Genomic DNA, 16007 nt, shown 5'->3' with positions numbered 1-16007 from the left:
CACAGATACAAATAAAAGATAATGTGAGGGGCGCCTGGGTGGCTCAGTTGGGCGCCCAACTTTGGCTCAGGTCATGGTCTCGTTCATGGGTTCGAGCCCCGCATCAGGCTCTGTGCTGACGGCACAGATCCTGGAGCCTGCTTCGGATTCTGTATCTCCCTCTCCCTCTGCCACTCTCCTGCTCATTCTCTCTCTCTCAAACATTAAAAATAATTTTTTTTTAAAGACTATGTGATTCACAGCAAGAAGGCAGCCATCTGCAAACCAAGGACAGAGGGCTCAGAATGAAATCAACACTGCTGAATCCTTGATCTTGGATCTCTACACTCCAGAGCTATGAGAAGTAACTTTTTGTTGTTTAAGCCACCCAGTTTGCGGTATTCTGTAATGGCGCTCTGAGCAAGTTAATGCAATCCCTAACTCTCCCATACATTTGTTTATACTACCTAGAATATTCCCTCTCTCTTCTGCCCATCTATGTGTTCTTTACTCTTTGAGCCCTCTCCTCATATATGACCTCATGTATTGCTTTCTCAGACCACCCTGATCCAAGCACCAAATATTTACAGCTTGGTGTTATTTGTTCTCATAGTTCATCTCCCTGCAAATAGCTGGAAAACTTGTTGATATCAGGCTCAGAGATTTATACCTTATTTCCATAAAATATCTCAAACATACTAGATGCTCAAGAAATATCAACCAGTTAGAAGGTTTCAGGTACAATAATAGAAAACTCTACTCAAAAATGGCTTAAACAATAAGGAAAATTTATTTCCTATAACGAGTCCAGAGGTAGAAACTTTAGACTTCGTTAATTCTTCAACTCAACATTGTCACTGTTGTTTCCATCTTTCTTCCAGCTCCCTTCACAGTGCCAAGATGGCTGGGCTATTACAGGAGGTGTACATGTAGAAACAGCCTCATTAGAAGAAGAACAGAAATAACTTTCTTCCAATGCACATCTTTTCCGAGCACCACGACCACCCCGGGACATTGTGTCTCATTGGCTAGAATTATACCCTCTGCCCGTTTGTAAACTAGTCACTGGCCTGGGAAGTAGGATTAACTTGATTGGTTGAGAGGAAAAAGGATTTTCCCATGTGCAGGAGAGTAGTCAGTTGTACGGATTCCAGAATCTGTCAGTAAAACAAACCAACAAAAACACCAAACATATGTGTGAGGGGGAAGAGTTGGGCTAAGAGCAATATTTATTGAACACTTAATATGTACCAGTCATTGTTAACCACTTTCAATGTAATAATTCATTTAATCCTCACCACACCCTATGAGGCAGAGATATTATTCCCATTTTACAAATAAGGAAACTGAGGGACAGAATGAAGTAACCTGGCCCAAAGTCACACAGCTACCAAGTGGTAAAGCTGGGATTCAAACCTAATAATCTGGCTTCAGAACTCATGCTGTCAGCTACCATATATTTCCTCTCTCTCAACCAAAAGTATTTACCTGATTATATATATACAAAATGATTACAAGAGTATTGACATCATTTTGAGTGATGACGACCGTATCGACTCCTTCCTCCTACACACTCTGAGGGAGTCAGTATTTGCTCACTTCAGTGAATGACAGGTAGTCATGGCAGACGGAGACATAAGTGGCAAATGGAATGCAGCAGTCTTACTGGATGAGTTGCAATATGAACACATTGGTATCTGTTCTTGGGCTCTCTCTTTCTCAATCTAGGGAGTTCCAGTACACAGAATGAGTAAAGCTTATTCATCTGAAATATTGCCCAAACTCAATTTTCATGGGAAACTGTCCTGTTGTTTTTATTTTTTATTTTATTTTATTTTATTTTTTTTTTTTTTAATTTTTTTTTTTTTTTTCAACGTTTATTTATTTTTGGGACAGAGAGAGACAGAGCATCAGTAGGGGAGGGGCAGAGAGAGAGGGAGACACAGAATCCGAAACAGGCTCCAGGCTCCGAGCCATCAGCCCAGAGCCTGACGCGGGGCTCGAACTCCCAGACCGCGAGATCGTGACCTGGCTGAAGTCGGACGCTTAACCGACTACGCCACCCAGGCGCCCCTGTCCTGTTGTTTTTAAATGAATGCATGTGCCCAGAGGACCTGGACTTTTAAGTCCCTTTGGATTCTCAGTTCCATGAGGAGGAACAGCACATACCCACCATGTGTATTTCTTTGGACACCCTCTCCTATTTCTCCTCAGCACGTTTATGTTGAAGCCTATTTCACAGAAGGATACCAGGGCTGTATCATTCTTAAACTTGTTAAAGCCAAGAAATACAGTAAGCTTCTGCTTAAACTTAATCATAACGTTCTCACGTCCATAATTCTTTTATGGACCTAAATAAGAGGAACAGAATTTGAGGCCATGTCAGATCAGCTTGCCTCGGTCTCTATTTAAGCCCTGAGTACAGGCTGCATGGTCAACCTTAAATTCCTTGGACATATCTGTTACTTCACATTCTTTCATTTAGGCTACTTTGCCAGGGACTTTAAAGTAGGAACGGCAGATGCAAACATTTGAAGCTGTAATGTAAATAGTGGTATTTCTAAAAGTAAAAGCAGTTAACATTTCTGTTTTTAGATTTTCACAAGACACCTTAAAGTTCCATGACGTCTGGCAGGCTGGCTGAGATATGAAGTTGGGTCATGTCCTTCAAAGCCGGAGGCCAGGAAGTGGTGAGACAAGTTACCCAGCTGGTGGGTGAGACTTGCCAATCACCCAACATCTTCACCTCAGCACAGCATTTTTGTTCTCTGCTCATTATGCCTACACATTAACTGTTACGAAATGACTAAACAGAACAAAACAAAAATTAGGTTTCCTCGTGTAAAAATGTCCCCGAAACAGAAGTGCTAGTGGTAGATATGGAGAGGTTTAAGAAAATTTTGACACTTAACCAAAAAAAAAAAAAAAAAAAGGTATCCAGGATAAATAAATAAGTAGACAGTCAAATGTGGAAGAACCTGGCTCTCTGTCACAAATTATTTTATGTGTCGTAACGCAAGCCCAGAGAGCCCCTCTCTAAAATGGTGGAGGTCCCTTTCCTATAGAAGCCAAGGGGACAGACTCCAGCCGCTCAGTCAACACACAGGGCAAAGTCCGCCACTGCCCCATTTTTGGTCCCTCTGCTGCTGTTTCTCTACATTCTCTACTGTAGCTGTTTTTCTATGAAACTCCATCAGCCTACTGGTCAGCTTGGTCCTTGGACACTGCTCTCAGCCACTAATGCTCTCACCACCTCCCACATCCCTCTGCCTCATACTGATCTCACCCCACCTGGTCCTTTCCCCAAAGCACCACCCACCCCAGCTGTCGTGGAGCAGGGGCTTCCCGGAAGGCTTGGTGATAAAGGGGAAGAAGTTCCAGCACAGTACAGCACAAAACTTAATGACTGGACATGACCTCTGCCACAGGGAGTTTCTCCTTAAGGACGTCCTCATCACACCCTGCCTTGGTTGAAGCAGGACAAGACAGTGGATATGAGAGCAGGCTCGGGGCCGACATCCTAGCTCTGCCACTCTCTACTTAGGGAAACTTGTGACCCTCTCTAGGTTTCCATGTCTGTAAATGGAGCTACCAACGTACCTTCCTCCTCAGATGTATGTGAGGATTCAATGAGGTAAGCTGCATAAAGCAGGCATCAGCCACTGTGGCTGGCACAGAGGGGTTGCTCAATAAATGATAGCTGTCAGGGCGCCTGGGTGGCTCAGTCAGTTGAGCAACGGATTTCAGCTCAGGTCATGATCTCACGTTTGTGGGTTCAAGCCCAGAGTCAGGCTCTGTGCTGACTCTCTCAAAAATAAAAATAAAAATAAAAAACGTTAAAAAAATAAATGATAGCTGTTGTTGTTATGAGGGGTAAGTTGCCCGGGCTCCCCTCTCTGAACCTGTGATTAACAACCTTGCTGCATCTCACACACACACACACACACACACACACACACACACACTACATCCCTATACTTAATACAGAAAATCTTTGAGAACGAGTCTGGGATCGGTAATTTCTTAAGCACCTTAGGTGATTTTAATATGCAGCCAGATTGAGAACCACTGTTACAGACTCTTTCCACATCTTCCCCTTTCTCTCTTTCCTGGGCCACCTCTCACCTTTCTGTAGGCCTCCAAGAGAAACTCAGGATTCTCCTACGTTTTCTCCCTTTTTTTTTTAATTTATTGAGAGAGAGAGAGAGAGAGAGAGAGAGAGAGAGAGAGAGATTGTGAGTGTGGGAGGGGCAGAGAGAGAGGGAGACACAGAATCCGAAGCAGGCTCCAGGCTCCGAGCTGTCAGCACAGAGCCCGACACGGGGCTTGAACCCACACACTGTAAGATCATGACCTGAGCCAAAGTCGGACGCTTAACTGACTAAGCCATCCAGGTGCCCCTGTTTTCTCCCATTTTATTATAAGCATAGCATTTTTACTCTCTATGACTCATTCTAACCATCTAGGCTATGCCCAAGGGGCGTTGGCTTTCTCACCTTCAAAATGTTGTATGTGTTTTTTTCTCTGGCCATGAAGTACATGAGATTTTATTCGGTTGTTGCTTTAAATAACCTTTTTTGTTAAATTTTTTTAATGTTTGTTTATTTTTAAGAGAGAGAGACAGACAGACAGAATGCAAGCGAGGGAGGGGCAGTGAGAGAGGGAGACACAGAATTGGAAGCAGGCTCCAGGCTCTGAGCTGTCAGCACACAGTTCGAACCCACCAACCACGAGCTCATGATCTGAGCCGAAATCAGACATTTAACCAACTGAGCCACCCAGGCACCCCAATAACATGTTTTACAATAGCAACAAGTTACTATAGTTCTCCCCAAATTGGGTTATTGTGTAAGTGTCTGCATGTGTTTCTTCCAGACTAGGAGATCAAGGATTCTAGCTGTGGGACACAATAAGCTGGAAGCCACTGGACCACAACCTAGCAATATACATGGAGTACTTATAAAATATTTCTGCAGATCTCAGGGGATTGTCAGTCTTGGATATTTATTAGGAACACCTGATGAATGTTAAAACCCAGACCAAATCTAGGCCTCATCCCAAGAGATTCTAGTTTCATTGATCTGGAGTAGTGTCTGTGCTGTCGGGATTTTTTTTTTGTAAGTTTATTTATTTATTGAGAGAGAGAGAGAGAGAGAGAGCAAGCACGCGTACCCATGTGGGGGGGAGGGGCAAAGAGGGGGAGACAGAATCCCAAGCAGGCTCTGTGCTGTCTGCACAGCTGACTCACTAACCATGAGTACCTGACCTGAGCTGAAATCAAGAGTAGGCTGCTTAACCAAATGAGCCACCCAGGCACCTACAGGGTTTTTTAAATCTCTCCCAGGTGATTCCAGTGAGCAGCCACTGATCTTTGGAAACTGATCTTGTAACTTCAGTTTTTTTTTTTTTTTCCAACCACCATCAATGCATCAATCACTGCATTAATCCTGTGTTTCTGAAACTTGTCCCATTAAAAGAATCATTTGGGATGCTTTTTAAAAATACAGATTCCTGGGCCCCATTCCAGGCTTACTGAATCAAAATCTTCACAAAAAAATTTTTGATAGTGTCCATATAAGTTTTATCAGTCAAATGTGGGAAACACTACATTAATTCAACTTATCTTGGCCCATTTTCAGTTGATTAATATGTACTTCATTCATTTGTCTGGAAAATTTTAATGAGCACCAAATATGTGCCCAGCATTGTTTTTAGCTGCTAGGAATACACCAAAAAACGAGACAATTCCATGTCCTCTGTCTAGGAGCAGAGTAAACAAGCAAAGAAGTTAATTTCAGATAGTAACAAATGTCATAAAGGCCAGAGAGCAAGATAAAGGGCTAGAAGGTGATATGGAGGTACAGGAAGCCATTGTTGTAAAAAGGGTGGCAAGAGAAGTTGCATCTGAACAGACAACTGATTGATGAGAAACTGCTGAGAATATCATTGCAGCCCCACTTATACCATTTTTAATCTCTAGGTCTCATCTCTCCTAAATGATATGGGCTTTTCATCAAGGTCAGGGACTGTCTCTTATATTTTTGTATTCTCTTGTAGCAACCAGTGTAGCACTTTGCACAGGTAAGAACTCAGTGAATCACACTAGATTCAAAAGCATTTCATCCTTAAACATACCATTAAACACAGCCAGCAGAGGATACAGCAAGTTCCCTGATTACTAAGTAAAGGAAAATCCAGGAAAACACACATCAATCATCAGATACTCAGCCCAAGGTTAGACTTTCTGCTTACTTCCAGCTGCTTGCCACAGTTACAGATTCTTAGTGGAAAATCTTTCAAACATGCCAAGATCTGGTCATCTGCGCACGACTCCACACTGGTGAGATCCAACACGAAATTGTGATTATCAGTTTTTGTCAGCTTACCATTTTGTGATGTAATTTGTTGCCTTTTGTATCCAACATCTCAACTTCTCCAACTTCTATTTTCATGAGTTAATCAGCTGAGCTTCTCAGAAGGCCACTGTATCCTATTATGTTTCTAGAAGGCCAAAGGAGATTCTTTAATACAGCCAAAAATACTCAGAAGGTTTAGTGAAACCAATTCAGATGTCTGGGGGAGGTTTATCACAATTCCAATTTGGAATTCACATGGCTTTAGGAAGGCTTTTCATTTCTTACAGGATTACCCTGTTCTTCAGATGCTTTCCTTGGGCCAAGGACAACACAGCCAGTACTGGAAGGCTCACCCAGGGGAAAACATCATTTGGTAAGGAAATTCCTGAACAAGGACTATTGAGGCCAGTGTGTTTCCTACCAATTCTACAACCGATTTGCTGTTTGACCTGAGCAAATTATTTGCCCCCTTTGAGCCCCAGGATCCTTAGATGTAAGATATAATGTCCTTTTCTCTGATGACACTCTGATTGTTATAAAGACCAAATGAGGGGCGTCTGGGTGGCTCAGTCAGTTGGGCATCCAACTTCGGCTCAAGTCATGATCTTGTGTTTCGTGAGTTCAAGCCCAGCATCCAGCTCTGTGCTGGCAGCTCAGAGCTCCCTTCAGATCCTTCATCCCTCTCTCTCTCTGCCTCTCCCACTTGTGCTCTCTCAAAAATAAACAGATCATTAAAAAAAAAAAAAGACCGAATGAAATTAATGAAAGGAAAGAGCACTTTAAAGCATGCTAATTGCAGTGGCATTGCAACATACCGTTATTGTGGCCAAATAATCTACCATGTTCTTATACTCCATATGGTAGGTGTCCTTTTAGCCTCTCATTTCTGCAGTAAAACTTCAGAAGTAAAATTCTGCCAGGCACGCCTTCCCCACTCACAGCTGTGCTTTTGATAAGCTATCCTTACTTATCTTTGCTTTCCTACAAGGGTGTGCTTAGATTGCCCTCTGCTCGGAGTGATGTGCTTTAGTGGTGTCCTCAGTGACTGTGTCCCCTTGGCTGACTTCCTGAGCATGGCTGTCATTTGGCCCATCATTTGGCACTTGGCATCTCCTGTCCTGTTGGTTATTGATGTTCTGGGTACAGGAACTATGTCTGTAAGAACAATGTCTTACCTGGAGGAGAGGCCCTGTGATTTATAACTCTTTGCATTCTTAGCTCAAGCAAACATTTTCATTAACAGTGACTTTTAGGGCTGGTACTTGGTGGAATAGGGTCCTCCCAAAATTCATGTCCACCCAGAACCTGTGGACCTGACCTTATTTGGAAATAGGGTCTTTGCAGATGTAATCAAGTTAAGATGAGGTCATACTGGATTAGGGTGATCCTAAACCCAGTGTCCGATAACCCTAAAGAAGACAGAAATTTGGACACAGAGAAGACACACACACACAAAAGAAGGCTAACGTAGTAAAGGAAACAAAGTCTGAAGTGATGTTTCTGCAAGCCGAGGAGCGCCAAGGAGTGCCCTTGACCACCGCAAGCGAGGAAGAGACAGAGGAGTATTCTTCCCTAGAGCTTTCAGAGGGAGCATGGCCCTGCCAACCCCTTAATTTCAGGCTTCTGGGTTCAGACTGTGAAAGAATACATTTCTACTGTTTTAAGTCACCTAGTTCGTGGTAATTTGTTACGGCAGCTCTGGGAAACTAACAGGAATACTGAGCGTGCTGCACAGCGTAGCAGAGACCTTCCATGGCCACCATCCAGCCTTGGACAATCAGCTTTTGGAAGACTTGGGGCACTGTTTTAAGGAAAGGGACTAATTGATGGCAGTGAATAGAGAGGGAAGGGAGAGAATGGGCATGGTCTGAATATAGAACAATCTAAAACAACGTGCCCAAACTTTATGCTAAAGGTGTTTTTTAAGGTCCCATCATAGAAACATTTTGCTTTATGACTAGTAAGTAGGTTGATCTGGGAGTTGGAGACAGGGGAGCAAGTGAGTGAATGGATACCCACTTTTTAAAAAAATTTTTTTAACATTTATTTATTATTGAGAGACAGAGACAGAGCATGAGCATGGGAGGGGCAGAAAGAGGGGGGAGACACAGAATCTGAAGCAGGATCCAGGTTCTGAGAGGTCAGCACAGAGCCTGATGCGGGGCTCTAACTCACAAACTGCAAGATCATGACCTGAGCAGAAGTTGGACCCTTTACCGACTGAGCCACCCAGATGCCCCTGGATAACCACTTTTGATTGGATATATTCAGAATAAGAAAACTGGTCTCTTTGGGAGGAATTCTGTGAGTGTGGCTTTCGTAACGCCCCTTGCTTGAGATAACCAGAAGCTTCGGTGGTGCGAGTGGGGGCTGGTGGGCCATTCAAATCCCAGTCTCAGAGGCCTCAGTCTCCTCAGCTGTTAACAGCATGGATACTTGGGGCAGCCCATCAGGGTCTGAGTTCTGGCTCTTCCATTTATTGGCAACTATTTCACTTCACCTGCTTCCCTCTTGTCATCTATAAAATCAGAATAGAAATGGCACCTCTTTCGTAACTTTGCGATGATTACAGGAGTCTGTATAGATATCTTAGAATAGCGCCCAAGATGGATGATAGAAGCCTTACTTGTTTTTATCATCATCTTCTTTGTGTGCAGACGGGGGAGACAAGCAGAGTGAATTACCTGATCTTTAGTGACTCTTGCAGAAAAAGGAGGTCCCACTGGGGAAAAGGAGATGAGTGCAAAGCTGGCCATTTACTTGAAAGTGCCTTCAAAACGGATCTTGAAGTATTTGCTCCCCTGGCACAGAGAAGTTTTTAAGAGGCAGAGTAGTCTCAGACTCTAGATCCTGGGAGTAAAGGATACGGAGTCTTATGCAGTGCTCCCTCGTTGGGATTCACTGGGTGTCAGAGTCTGGTCTTATCTGGCTCTCCACCCACCAACCAGGGATATGGCAAGCCCTTAGTCAACACGGACTGACACTGAAGGAAGCAGCAAACCAGCTGTGACTGACTTGCCTCGTGGGCCTCCTGTTCTAAAAGTCAGGCCCTAGGAGCCTCTGGCCCTAAAAGGAACAGGAGTGCTGCAGGAGACTTCTGGAAGTAGACAACTGCCAGCACAGATAAAGCATCTGAGATAGGGAAACGGAAGGGACTCCATTTTTAGAAAGGCTCCATCTCTGCTGTTCTTCTGCTAGGCCCCATTTACTCATGTTCTATTTTTTGCGTTTGCATAAACCAGAGGAGCTATGTTCCCACTCCAAGGGGGAAATAAGAAAGTTATTCTCTGAGTTCTGTCCTAAGTTCTCAGACACCGGATAACATCTAAAAAGAGCCAGATCCCAAACTCATTCCAGGACATTAGCTTCGATCAAATCTGGGCTGAGGCTGGCATCAACACCGCGGACCTTCTAAAATAACACCTAATATTCACCTGTCATGTGCCTTTGGCCCCTCTCCTGGAATCCTCAAGGAACACATACCCTGGACACCTTTCCAATATAAATCCCTAACCCAAAGCAACCCCTAGACTCATTCCCCCTTTGGAGTCTCCCAGACACTCCCTCTGCTATTCTCGGTCACTCCCGCTATTCCATAAACTTTTCACATGTGATTTCTATCCTGCCCGAAGCCAGGAATCCTTTTGGCTCGTCCTTTGGGGCCCCCCTCCCGTGTCCTCAGACTGGCCTGCCTGCATCACATCCACTTCCAAAAATTAGTATACTTCAAGCTGTAGATATTTCTTAGTTGGTTAAGTAGGTCTGAGCTTGCTTTCATTCAATTATTCCGGGATCAGGACTGGTACATGATCCCACGCCCTCAAGGCCTGACGCCCTCACCGTCCCCCCCACCCCCAGCCCGCCCGGCTTTCTCGGGTAAAAAGGAAGCCTTCGAGTGTCTATTTGGCATGTAGGCACTGACGGAAAACAACTTTGTACCCTATTTATTGGCCATAAAGCTCCACCTTCCCACGCTGTTCCTAGATATTTCTCCCGGCTGCGTGGGACACTGTCCCAGTCTCACCAATGAGAGCGAGGCAAATCCTGCAGGGCCCGAGCTTCACAGAGCACAGCCTTGGGGGAAAGCAAGGAGTCGCAGATGTAAGTTTGCTTTGTCACCGCCCTCTGAGCGACTTTGGGCAAGCCTCTTGGCTCCCCGGACCTCGGATTTCTTGTCTGTTTAACGCGGGGAGGCACCCGAACCTGGATGACGCTCAGGGCAGCCGCGCAGAGCCGCGCGGCTCGGCGGGAGCGGAGCGCGCCGCGCGCCTCGCAACTTTGTCCCAAGCTTGGAGCGGGGACCCCGGAGTGCAGGGGCGGGGAGCTCCCGCTGCGGGAGCGCGGCGACGGCGCTCCTCCTTTCTCCTCCACGTCACGGGGGCCGCTCGGCGCTCTCCCACCCCCGGCCGAGGGAAAGCAACTCCCTAGCAGGGCGCGCCGCCGAGTTGGCGAAAGGGGAGGAGGCGGGAGCGAGCCGCCGCCGCCGCCGCCGCCGCAGAGGGGCTGGGAGCCCGGAGCGCAGCTCGCGGCCCCCTCCCGGACGGCCTCTGCAGCCGCGGGGACCCCGCGTCCGGGGCTCCCCTGCTCCCTTTCGTAAGTCGACTTGGCCACGCAGGCCAGCGAGGAACGGCCGGGGCCGGGGTGCAGGGCTCCGATCCCAGCCACGGAGTGGCCGGGACGGCCGGACCCTCTCCTCCTCGAGACTTTGACTTTCCCGCTAGGGAAAACTTGGGCGCCGCGTTGCTCTCGGGGGGGGGGGGGGGGGTTGTGGGGGCGGGGACGCCGACCACGGGGTGCCGCAGCGGGATCCCGGGCTGAGCCCCGGCCTGGCTGCGCGCCTAGCGGGTGCCGGGAGGAAGGGCGCGGGCACCCGGCGGGCGGAGATGGAGTCGGGGGCTATTGCGGGGTGACCCCGCCTCGGCACTCGCGGACGCCGCAACTTCGGGAACCCGCGCGGCGTGTCCGCACCAGGGTTTCCCCGGACTCTCCCCGAGCGGTGAGAACGCGGCTCCGGCACGCGCCCTTTCCGAGGCGGGGGGTGGCCGCAGTTTCCGTCCCGCGGCACAAGGGCCGCTCTGGCGAGGGGCGCCAAGGGGGAGGGGGCGCGACGCCGGCTATTCCCACCTCCTCCCCCCAACCCAGCGCTCCAGCCTCACCGCAGCCCCAGCGCCGCCGGCGACGCTGCCCGAGACTCGGGTCCCTGGCGTCCTCGTCCCTGGTAGGCGGGAAGCGCGTGGGCGGGAGAGGGACGAGGCGCTCGGGGATGGGCTGCACCAGTGGCTTGTCCATTAGCACTGGGCGCTCTGGGGCGGAGGGGAGGGGTGGGGTGGGGTGGTGGGGTGAGGTCTCACCAGTTTGGAGATCGCAAGCTGTGGGGCGGACCTCCTGTCGATGCCCTCGGCAGGGACGAGCTTCGTTGCTTTTTAAGGTCAAGTTTTCATGCCGCAGAGCTGACCAGGACGTCCCCCCTGCGAGGTGGCCGCGCCGCTCAGGCAGGCTTGGAGCCTCCGGGGATCCAAGCCAAGAGGTCTGGACTCTCGAGTCAGTTTACCATCTTTACTGACGGCGTGAGTGAGCTGGTATTGCCTGGTAGTTTTAGAACCAAGTTCTCGGTCTTGGGGAGGTTTTCCGGGTTGTTGCACGGGAAGCTTGTGATTTGCCCCCTTACCTGGGCACACGAAGAGGTAGTGTTAGCCCTCAGACCTTACCCTTCCCTCTTCTCGTCCGTACAGTTGAAGAGGAACAACCCAGAATATTAAGGGAATTAGGGCTAATATTAAGTATCCCGTGAGAGTTGGTAGACATAGAAGTCACCCTTCTTGATCTTACATGCATGAAGCGTGCCCTTATCAAACCACTTATCAGCCTAAGACATTTTAGAACCTAACTGTCCCTTTTGACAGCCTTCGTTGATAGTGTCTTGAGGAAGTAAAATCTTTAAAAATAAATGAATGATGGCAGGGAACATTTCTGTGCTGTACTTTCCAAGGATCCAATACTGTCTGAGAAATGACCAATTAAGATGCTGTTGAATTACCTCTTTTATCAGCAGAGAAACAATAGCCAAAGAATTTGGTTGTGTGGTCCGGAGTTCGGAAAGCTGATAGAAGAATTTGGGGGAGGGGGAGATGAGGAGCAGGGTTCCTTCCTGTTTATTGCTTGTACTCATTCCAGAGTTTACTCATTCCAAAGTGATTTGCTAAACGCCACAGTTACCAGCACGGTGGTAGGTAGGAGTGAATGGCATAACTGGGGAATAAGTCAAAGTCGGCACTTGATAGCACCATGCCAAGTGCGTACCCTCAAGATAGGCAGGCAGTAAATAGTTATCAATGTGACTTTGAATGAATGCAGATCATGGCTGCAGTGGGGGGTGGGGGGTGGGGAGTGGGGGGTGAGGAAGTAGGGAATGTACATGACTGTGCCCAGCTTCTGTTTTCTCCCTTGAAAATCACTGAATACTGCAGCTGCTAGTTTGGTTGGTAACCTGGGGCTTATCTTAGGGCCCCTACCAGAAGTAAACTGTGTTTCCTTCAAAGAAAGGATTTCCTTCTTAGGCTGGGAAGTGGAAGAAAGCAGCACGAGAATGGGATTATGTGATGCCAGGTTGAAAAGTCAATTCATCCATCTAAATTTGCTGAGACCTTACTGTGGGTCTGGCCAGTGCCGTGTGCTAGGGGGGAGGGGGCAGAAGTGCTGAGTCTGGGAAAGAGGCAGGTGGCCTTCTGGGGGAGATTTAAGGTGGGCCTCATGGATGAGTGGGAGTGGTGTCCACTAAGTGCACGGGAGAGAAGGGGGAAAGGAGCATTCTCCCCGCCCAGGGAGCAGCATGCCCTGAGACAGAAGGACTAGCAGAGAGTTTGTGGAATGGAGAGGTCCAGTTTGATGTGAAGGGAGAGTGGCACAGGTGAGGTGAGCAGGTGCCAGGGCTACATGATGCCAGGCCTTGGGGCCCTTTTGTGGAATTAATCCTCTGGACAGTTTCACACCTGAGAGTGTCCTGGTGAGAGTTGCATTCAAAACAAAACAAGACTAGGTTTGCTGTGTGAGAATGGATCTGAGGTACCCGGAAGGTAAACAGGGCTGTTCCAAGGGTCTGAGAGGCCTGGGGGTCTGGGCTGGGCTGAGGCCGTGGCAGCAAGTGCTTGCATTCAAGGCAGACTCTGGAGCGACTTGGTGACGACTTTTGTGTGGAGAGGGCAGGGCGACTCTCTCCAGGTTGTGGCAGATGTTGCTGCCATTCATAAAAAAGGGAACATTAGAGGAGGGGCAGGTTTTGGAGGAAAGATATGTTCGGTTGGTTGAGTCTGAGACCCTGGCTGATGCTCCAGTGGAGTAGGCGTCACCTGTGCTGGGGCACTACTTAACGCTTGGGGTGGCCGGGGCAGGGGTGTGGACCTGGGACAGAGCCCCTGCCTTCATGGGGAGAGGTGAGAGCCAGGGGGGCGCGTCTCACACATGGGAGCGAGCACCTGCCCGGTCCGCGGGTCGCGCTGCGGGCTGAGGACTGGCAGTGGCCTCCACGCTTGCCTCCCTGGAAGCCACTCCTCAGGTGAGAGGAGGGAAAGGGAGATGGCTTTTGTGAGATGACGGAGCTTCACACACAATACATGAAAGGGATGGAACGAAGCTATGGAGTCCCTTCAGGTGACTACAGTCTGATTGGGCTGGCATTTTGACATCGAACTCCCGTAACTCTCAGCATCTCACAGAAACAGTACTTTGAAGCACATATGACTGTGAGATGTGAACTTGGACTTCGTGAATCATGCAAACTTAATGTTTCATAGTAACACAGCTGGAAATGGGGCAACAGAGCAGCAGCTCCACTGAGTGGCCCCTGGAGCGATACTGCTGAGGCCAGTTCTGGCTGTGCTGCTCCCTCGCTTACCCATGAGAGTTTCCTGGCCTCTGAAATGACACCACATGGACGGGGCGCACGCTTGATTGTACCTTCTCATGGGCTGTGGTGAGGATTGCACGTGTGCATCCCGCACGCACAACGTGTACACGATGTGTGCATTGTGCCGGCCTGTAAGCCTTAGTGCTGGCGGTTTTAGGATGATGTCACCTCATTACTTCCAGATGTAGGATCTGAGAACCAGAGAATTGGGAGAACTTGTACAAGGCCATAGAACCAAACAGTGGCCAAGTTCAGGCTAGGATCCCGTTTGCCTGACTCCCGCACAGGGGCGCCTTCCATTTAACAGGCTAACCAGTGTCAGGTGCTAGGTGCCATATAAAATTAACTGTAATAAAAGAATCTGGTCACTGCTGGCCAGACTGTAGAGAAGCAAAGCAGATAATATCAATGTCAAAGCTTACAGACTTGTCCCAAGCAATTTAGAAGTGTATGTTTTGTATTAATTTGCATTGCTTTGCATGTCATTGTATATGCATTCCATATGCTGGTAATTTTCCTACTGGGATCGAAAGGCTAAAGCTTCAAGTATATAAGATCAAATAAAAATTAATCAGGAATCAAATCCAGCTGGTTTGAAATCTAATGGGCCCCTGGGCACGGTGGGCTCGGTGTGGGCTTTTAGGGGGAAAGGACTAGATCAGTATTTACTATTTTAGCAGATGTGGGAAGCCAGATACCATTTGATGAAAGCAGGTCACATTTTAATATGTAATGAGGCTTGACCCGCCGAATATAATACATCAGGACAGGATGCATGGAAGAATACCAGAAGGAGACTGCCCACTACGTAAAATGCAAGAAATGAAGCAGAGAGAGAGACAGAATTTTGCTCTATGAAGCTGAACTAATAAGAAATGCTAAGGGTCAGAAGTAAAGGTGAAACTTCTGTTCAGCAACATAAAATTTTAAAAAGAGCACAATCTTAAAAATAAATGTGTGTTTTTTTTTAATGTTTATTTATTTTTGAGAGAGAAACAGATGGTGAGCAGGGGAGGGGCAGAGAGAGAGGGAGACACAGAATCTGAAGCAGGCTCCAGGCTCTGAGCTGTCAGCACAGAGCCCAACATGGGCTCGAACTCATGAACCATGAGATCATGACCTGAGCTGAAGTCAGACACTTATCTGACTGAGCCACGCAGGTGCCCCAATATGTGGGGTTTTAAAACCAAAACATTATCCCTAATTTGGACTTGCTGGGGAATGGCCATTGTGTCTTAGTAAAATCTCAGAAATACATACATATTTTTTTCTGAATTACAATTTTGTTTCTCAGAGTATGTTCCCTGGACCAGCCACGTCCGCCTCCCCTGGGAACTTAGAAATGCAAATTCCGAGACCACCTGGATCTGCTGAATGGGAACCTCTGGGGATGGGGCCCAGCACCCTGTGTTTCAATATTTGGAGCCAGCTTTCATTCTTCTTGAATTTTTGTTTCTTCAGTCTCGACCTCCCGTTTCCCTCTTGTGTTCATGAGCTTCTCATTGTTCTGCTTAACTTCTGCTGGTCAGTGTCCTTGTGGGGGGTTGTACCCAGACACAAACCCATCCCTTCCTCCGCCCCAGGGTCTAACCCCGGGGAAGATGCTTCCTGAGGGCCCTCTAAGCTCTCAGGTTGTGCAGCCCTGTGGTTCTCATGCTTCCCAGAACCACACTGATTTGGGTTTTGGTTTGCATCTGCTGCCTTTAAAAAAAAAAATCTTGGGGCGCCTGGGTGGCGCAGTCGGTTAAGCGTCCGACTTCGGCCAGGTC

General features: G+C 47.9%; 1 protein-coding gene and 1 long non-coding RNA gene across 10 annotated transcripts in view; one reads left to right on the top strand and one right to left on the bottom strand.

Moving 5' to 3' along the window:
* Positions 1 to 746: 746 nt before the first annotated feature.
* Positions 747 to 11566, bottom strand: LOC125146513 (uncharacterized). 4 transcript variants are annotated; one of them, XR_007144821.1, is made up of 4 exons: positions 10360 to 10469; positions 9020 to 9185; positions 6366 to 6480; positions 747 to 1136 (listed from the first exon to the last, which is right to left on the bottom strand). It is a non-coding gene; the product is annotated as an uncharacterized LOC125146513 (long non-coding RNA). The 4 variants fall into 4 exon arrangements; XR_007144822.1 differs by lacking the exons at positions 9020 to 9185; positions 10360 to 10469 and adding an exon at positions 11492 to 11566; XR_007144819.1 differs by lacking the exon at positions 9020 to 9185 and having other exon boundaries at positions 10360 to 10496.
* Positions 10339 to 16007, top strand: part of GCNT4 (glucosaminyl (N-acetyl) transferase 4) — a 30245-nt gene continuing 24576 nt past the window's right edge. Inside the window, exon 1 of one of the 6 annotated variants that reach the window (XM_047823223.1) lies at positions 10339 to 10436. Coding sequence is in view for 1 of the 6 variants with exons in the window: in XM_047823202.1 (XP_047679158.1) it covers positions 10543 to 10928 (386 nt within the window). In the remaining 5 variants the exon portion in view is untranslated. Of the gene's footprint in view, positions 10437 to 10542; positions 10929 to 11136; positions 11332 to 11358; positions 11554 to 11699; positions 11903 to 16007 lie in introns of those variants that run through there. The other 5 variants (XM_047823202.1, XM_047823216.1, XM_047823230.1 and 2 more) reach the window with 5 other exon arrangements.

Source organism: Prionailurus viverrinus, chromosome A1, assembly GCF_022837055.1.
Source record: "Prionailurus viverrinus isolate Anna chromosome A1, UM_Priviv_1.0, whole genome shotgun sequence".
NCBI classification, from domain to species: Eukaryota; Metazoa; Chordata; class Mammalia; order Carnivora; family Felidae; genus Prionailurus; species Prionailurus viverrinus.
The sequence above is the reverse complement of the archived record's forward strand: the minus strand, read 5'-3'. Positions and strand labels throughout refer to the sequence as shown.